General features: G+C 38.8%; 1 protein-coding gene across 5 annotated transcripts; it reads right to left on the reverse strand.

Moving 5' to 3' along the window:
- Window positions 1-1415: 1415 nt before the first annotated feature.
- LOC126606546 (putative pentatricopeptide repeat-containing protein At5g43820) lies at window positions 1416-4938 on the reverse strand. 5 transcript variants are annotated; one of them, XM_050273945.1, is made up of 4 exons: window positions 2820-4938; window positions 2598-2706; window positions 1996-2272; window positions 1416-1841 (listed from the first exon to the last, which is right to left on the reverse strand). In XM_050273945.1, exon 1 carries the CDS (start codon window positions 4812-4814, stop codon window positions 3126-3128), a length of 1689 nt encoding a protein of 562 aa, XP_050129902.1. In that variant the 5' UTR covers window positions 4815-4938; the 3' UTR covers window positions 1416-1841; window positions 1996-2272; window positions 2598-2706; window positions 2820-3125. The 5 variants fall into 5 exon arrangements, with proteins under 5 accessions (XP_050129902.1, XP_050129899.1, XP_050129900.1 ...); XM_050273942.1 differs by lacking the exon at window positions 2598-2706; XM_050273943.1 differs by having other exon boundaries at window positions 1996-2706.
- Between the last annotated feature and the right edge of the window lie 2152 nt (window positions 4939-7090).

Consider the following 7090-nt stretch of genomic DNA (forward strand, 5'->3'; position numbering starts at 1 on the left):
TGCTTTACTATTAGAGTTTGGTCATCTTGATAAAATATTCATTAACCATATTTCGCAACTAGAATTATTTTCTCAAAAACTTATGAAAGTAGCAGAAGATTATTTGGAAAAGTGGAAAGAAATTTGCATAAATTTTATTAGTAGTCATCTAGATTGGTATGTACATATGCATAATGAGAAATCTAGACATATAACCATGATTAATGAAGAGTCCTTTAGACTATCCTCTATCTCCTCACAGAGATGGACTTCTTCATACAAAAATATTCTAAAATATCGAGGGATCCAAATGTTAGCCTTAGATGAGTTTGAAGATTTTAGGTATGATATGATATTAGTAGCAGAAGAAGAAGAAATGTATATTTACAGCAAGACAAGAATCAGTCATCAGCCCTATTGGAAGCTTCAAAATTTCAAAGAAGAAACAGCAGAAATGTACTACAAGGTGAAAGAAAATAGAGAAAGAGATGCAGAGCTAGTAGAAAGTGATGACCAGTACATGAACAATTTGACAGAAGAAAAACTGCATAACATCGACAACATGATGGAAACATGAAGAGCTGGCAGCAAATTAGCATAAGTTGAATAGCATCATGTAAAATAATGTATTTCCAGACAGAAATGTCAACATCATTGTGGACCCCGCTACAATAATAAAATAATGACGTAAGAGTAAATAAAGAAAAGAGCTTGATCCATCATGGACTTTTTATACACAAAATGTTCTTTTGATTAAGAATGAATAGTGCTAGCCCTTTTTTGTTCAAACTCCCTTAATTTAATTTACCCTAGATGAACCGACCATTGCTCCGATTACTTTATCACTCGTCAAATATACTTTGTTTGAATTACTTTCTTATTGGTGCGGAAAGTAATCCCTTTCAGATATTTTGGATTACTTTCCTATGAGTGTGAGTACCAGAAGAGCCTCATCGATATTGAATTGGTCCGCATATGAAATCTAAAGATTAGAATTCTAAACTTAATCTAGGTTGAAGCATGTGTTGATAAGTTAAAGTTATTTTTGCATGAACACAAGCATGATGATTAACCACAATAACAGGGATCAATTTAATATCAGCTTCCTGCTATAACCATGCATGATGCATGTTAATTGAATTATTATGCTTGCGCTTACTAAACTAGTCCACAACACGGGGTGTGGAATACCTTAGGCTTTGGCAAAAAAGAAAAGTGATAATTGTCTTATAATTAGAGGTACTGACCAGTCTCATTTACGAGAGGTTTATTTTTTAAATATCAAAGTGAGCAAGTTTAATAGGATACACGGGGAAACGAAACTGGAGCTAAACACAAACTCTCGGATGCTTTAAATCTCTCTCTCTCTCTCTCTCTCTCTTCTCTCATCTTCTTCAGAAACCATAAATGATATGCAAGAAAAGTTTACCACTGAATTTGCAGAAAGAGCGAGATAGACATTAATTAATTGGTAATTAAGGAAAAAGTTGTCATCAAAAGAAACATGTCACTAACAGAAATGCAGTGAATTCAGTGAACCCTATATCCTCTTGCCTCAGTAATTTAAGTGTTAGTTACGGAAGCAACGCATTGCCCTAGCTTCGTTTTAATGGTCAAAACAAAGTCCGGCAGCTGCCCGGGAATCTTCCCAACTGATGATACACCAATATTGCTATTCTTTATGCAAAGTCTCAACTTTCAAATGTCACGATAACAGTGACGCTTGAGAGGTCTAAGTTTCATAAGCAAGACAACTGAACTCGCAAAATGGTTTCTGTTTTGGCTTGTTTTCCGTTTTCAGTCTTTCCTTGCCTGCTATATGACGAGACGCCCCCTTTAACCATTCTGAACAGGCTAGGTTCCTGCCCATCCATTAAATGTTAGGGGAACTCATATTTTGAACTGGAAACTTTCAAATGAAGACTACAAACCACCGCCGCACAAAACCAGTGTTCAACCCACTACCAAAAGGACATTTCAAATTTATTAAATACCGATCAGATAATCAATGTTTACCTTGAATCTTTCTCAGGACTTTATTCTAGACCAATACTTTCCCATGGTATTGTCAGCATCCTCGTCCATTCGTACCAGTTCCTAAACCACAATCACCTTCGCATTTCAGTAGCACATCATGCTTCACTTTGGAACTCTCTTTTTCTCCGCAACCATCAAACTTTAATTTCGGAAATCTCACTCTTGTAAATCCCTTCATTTGATATCCATATAATGGATAGCAGATCATTATTTCAGAACTCTGTAATACAGTAACCGCAGTCTTGTCTGGCCTTCCCTGCATGAAGGTTAAATCAAATCTGTTAATATGTAGTAATGTTCACCCAATGAAAAAGAATCAGGAAAGAAAAAAGTGGTGGTCATACAGCTAACCCTGACAATTGACATCATTGGAAAAGGAATCACTCCACTAATCACCTGTCTAATGAGTTTCTTATGCCACTTTGTCAAAAGTGGTTCTGATTGGTCGGTTTCACAAATTCTGTTTAAACATTATTGACACCCCATTTATTTCATTCAAAATATTTCCTGGTGATAAGCTTGCCAACGAAATTATTTTGTTAAGAAATTTATTTCAGTAATGAGACTTAAGAGACAGGAACCTGTTCATGAACACTAGCCAAATATGATGACAACCCTGTACCAATAAGCTATGTCCATAATCAACACAACGAGCGTTATCATAATGAAATATCCATCCGCCAGAAATCCCTGTCTCAAATTATCCAGTTACTAAAAATTTGATATATTTGAATGCTAAAGATAAGAGTTAATTCTGTAAAAAGCACATTACAAATAATTTTAAAGGGTCACACAATACTTACTAAAACGGGTGGAACGCATTGTTCCACGGGACGAATTTTGGATGAATTTTCGTTCTGCCTCACCCCCTGGAACGACTCGTTCCACATCCGTGGAACACAAAATTATAATCTCTCCGTCTCCTCCTTCCTCATTGTTTCCATCCGAGGGCATTTTTGCTCCCTCTCCGTTCCGTCCCATCCTGTCCCATTCCGTTCCGTCCCGTCCCGTTTGCATACCAAACGATACCTTAAGGAACAAAAGCTAGATACTGCCATATCCCTCAAAGAACATAAAATTTCTTTACTTGACACCTCAATGATGTCAATTCAGAAATGCCATCCCTTAGCACGCCAAAATCTTTGTGCAGTGTCATAACGACGAGCATCTTTAACTTTTAAAAAGAGCCTATAAGCGCGCTCTACTTTATTTGAAGCAAGTAGTTTGCTATTTAGTTTGCTATAAATAAGCCTGCTTGGGCAAAAACCTTTCTGCACAGACTCTTCCATGACAAGTACAGCACTTTCAAGCTGCCCATTGTTGCAAAGTCCATTAATTACATAATCATAAACTTCCATATCCGAATCATATCCGCATTCTTGCATATCCTCCCAAATGTTTAGCAGCATTCCACATTTGCCAAACCTAGAAAGTCGCATAAGCAATAGCTTATAAGCACTCGATGATACTCTGCATCCAACCTTTCTTGCCTTCTGGTAGATCATCATCGCAGCATAGGGTGGACCGTAGCTACATAAGGGTTCAATAAAGGAGGTTATTGTCCCTGTACTGGGAAGAAAACCTCGACCTAACATCTCATCAAACGTTTCAAGAGCATCAGCTACTTTCCGGGCTTTAAGGAAAGCATCAATTAATTTGGTATAAGTATCAATATTTGGATCACAATTATTACTTGGCATACCCTTATAGTACTTCCGACATTCATCAAAACCTCTAACAGAGATAAAGTTTGAAATCATGGCATTATAAGCTCTGGCGTCTGGCACACAACCTTTTGTCTTCATGCTATCAAATATCTCAACAGCATCATCAATCCGACCAGCTCTCCCTAAACCCTCAATAATGAAACTGAATGTTGAATTATCGGGACTGAACCCATCTGCAACCATTGCTTCCAAAATCCTCACCATTTCACTAACTCTTCCATTTCTTGACCATCCACCAATGACAATATTATACGTAGTACCATTGAATTGTATCTTCCCCTTGATGGAATTGAGAAATGAATTTGCAGCACCTACATGAGACCGCTGGCACAAACACTGTACAAGCATATTCAAAGACTCAGTATCACAATCCAAACCAACTTCTTCCAAGTTTCTGAACACTCGAATTGCCTTGGACACATATCCAGCCCTCACGAAACTATCCATTACAATCGATATGGTCTCTAAATCGGGACTTATCCCACGAGCCCTCATGTTACGCAAAATGTGCATCATATGTGTAAAGAACTTTCTTCTGCCTAATGCTTTGAGGATTATGTGATACGTGTGGATATCTTTCGCTATGGCGGGCTTCTTAATCACCCAATTAAAGAACATAAGCATCGCTTCGCTGCTTAAATTCCCTCTATTCACTACCTGTGCAACAACATCAACACTCAAATCGACACCAACATTGTCCAAAGCATGCTCAATTGCAGTTGTACCCCTCAATTTCTGAAGAAAAACACCACGCAATTTCTCATCCGGCAACAAGAAACCGTCAGGGGCCCTAACATTTATCTGCTTCTCCGAATTACTCGGTTCCAATGGTTTCGGAGCCGAATTATTAAGAGGAACTGGTAACAGATTAGAGAGTTGATCAAGAACAAATCGTTCGTGGGGACTAGATTGGTTGTTGATCGGACGGTCATCGTGCATCGCATTGGATTGAGCATAAAGAGCTGAGAAGAGAGATGATGAAATTGGGGAAGGAAGGTAAGGGAAAGAATACCTGGTTGATGGGCCCCTGCTGAGCGATCGCAGCGATTGCAAAGCACCGTGAAACGCCATGAAATTTGAAATGGGGCGGCGGAGGAGTCGGTGGATTGCTGGATACTGTTATGATGGTATTTTATATATATTTTATACCTCTTTTACCTATAACTTAGTCACGAGTTTATAGTAAATTGGTGAGTTTGACGTGTTTTTGTGCGATTTTTGTAGAAAACATAATTTGTGAACAAAACAAAACAGGGAATTGGACATTTAATTTGGAGAAAATCAAAGAATTGCCAAGTGGGTAGGAGCACCGAGCAAGGAATGGAGTGGTGCATTGGACATTAAAGGCGGCCCAATTAAGCAGCCCAACTAACTAGGCGGTGCACGTTTAGGGATCGGTACCGTTTGGTACGCAAACGGGACGGAACAGGACAGAACGAGACGGGACGGAACAGGATGGAACGGATGATGTAAATATTGAAAAGGATAAGGAGAAATTTTGTCATAAAATGTTATAAATTTCTGTTCCACGAATGTGGAACGGGTCGTTCCAGAGAGAAGAGGTGGAATGAAAAAACAGCCAAATTTCGTCCCATGGAACAATCCATTCCACAGTTTTTAGGCGCATCAAACGTGAGACGGAACAGTTCGTCCTGTTCCGTCCCGTCCCGTCCCACGTACCAAACGGTACCATGGTACAATGAATTGGAATCAATTCCTTTGTGGTGAAATTAAGAAAATAAAATAAAAAGAGACATATAAAAGGGAGGAACCAAGCCCGCAAGAAAGGGAGGGGAAGGAGGAGATATCTCGCGCACATAGACAGACTTTCAGTTAGAGAACTTCACATAAAGTTGCAAGTTCCCAGGGCTTATCGCACACGGATACGGAATTGGAGTTTTGGGTTTCTTTATGTCATCGAATTCATCCATGTTTGTCATTAGTTTAATCATGAACTAGGTCCTTTTGCTAAGACTATGGTGTACTTTTATCATAAACATCTAATTCTTGTTATTTTATATTAATCTTAGTTCATTTCCATGTTAAGTAATTGTTGTTGTGCTTTATTATTATCAAATAACTGATCATTATTTGCGTGGAGATCTAAATTGTGACTGACAGGTTGAGTTTAGTAGATTGTTTCACATAACAATTACCATGAATTATATAATTGAGTAAACATACTGGTTATGATTTGTGTAGTATTGTGTAATTATCCAATTAGTAAAGAATTTCGATTATCTATATATGTGGTTAGACATAGCATAGGTAAATAGTTAGAAACACGGTTAGTATAATATTGACGAATCAAGGGATAATTGCTAGCAACATGGGAATAATTTGATATTAATATGAATAACAGGAATAGATGGGATTGAGAATGAGGAACCTAATATCCTAGTGCTTCAATATATTAATCTTTCATAATTCATTGACTTTTACTTCATGTTCGATCAATTGATATTTTCACCTTCGTTTGGTTTTTTTGCATATTTGAATTTGTCAATGTAATCTATCTTTTATTTACATTTAATTTGAAGTTAATCTTAATAGTAAATTTAAGTTAATCCGATCTTTATTTGAACAACACTCTTCTTATCACTATATTATTTGAACGATGTTGTACACTTGCAATTATCAAAAATGAGAATCAACCAGGAGTTGAGGAGGAGAGTGCTACTGGACTTAGACCTGGGTTCGTGTAGTATTTTTGGGGTAACCCAGACAAAAACACCACCACCCTATCGAGAACCCTAATCCCCAATTTCCTTTATAAAAAAAAAAAAAAAAAAAAAAAAAAAACTCCCCCCTTGACCGCTCCAAATCTCGATTCTCACTTCCCTCGAACACAATTTGTTGCCTCAACCCTCTCGAACCTCATCAGTGTGCCTCCGCTACCTTTATTATCCCCATTCATATCGTCAATGACTCCTCGAACGGCTCTTCCGCCTGGTTCGGCCGAGTCAGGGGCTGAGTTGTCCCGACAAGTCAGGGACTAAGTTCACTGCCGATTCCGACGATGACGATGACAACGACGATGACAAAAAAACGCAGGGAAGACCGAAAGGTCGACCTCACCAAGCCCGTCAGTTTCGTCTTTACCCAGGAGGTCGACGACAATCCATAGCAGCAAAACGATGATAAGCGGCCTAGCCTTGGCGCCACCACTGGGTTTAGATTTTAAAAATCCGAATTCGGATCCGTTGGGGGGCGAGGAGGAGGAGGGGGACGGCGAGCAGAGTTTTTTAGCGCGGCGTTTGGGAATTAGAGGAGGTTCTAAAGAACGTTAAATTGCAGGACTAGGAGCAAAGGGAGGCGGTGGCGGCGGGGATGGGGTCTGGGAGCCT

This window comes from Malus sylvestris, chromosome 16 (assembly GCF_916048215.2).
Source record: "Malus sylvestris chromosome 16, drMalSylv7.2, whole genome shotgun sequence".
NCBI classification, from domain to species: domain Eukaryota; kingdom Viridiplantae; phylum Streptophyta; class Magnoliopsida; order Rosales; family Rosaceae; genus Malus; species Malus sylvestris.

Excerpts from the sequence above, each read along its gene's own strand:
- LOC126606546 (XM_050273942.1), bottom strand. The coding sequence starts at position 4,814 with ATGGCGTTTCACGGTGCTTTGCAATCGCTGCGATCGCTCAGCAGGGGC.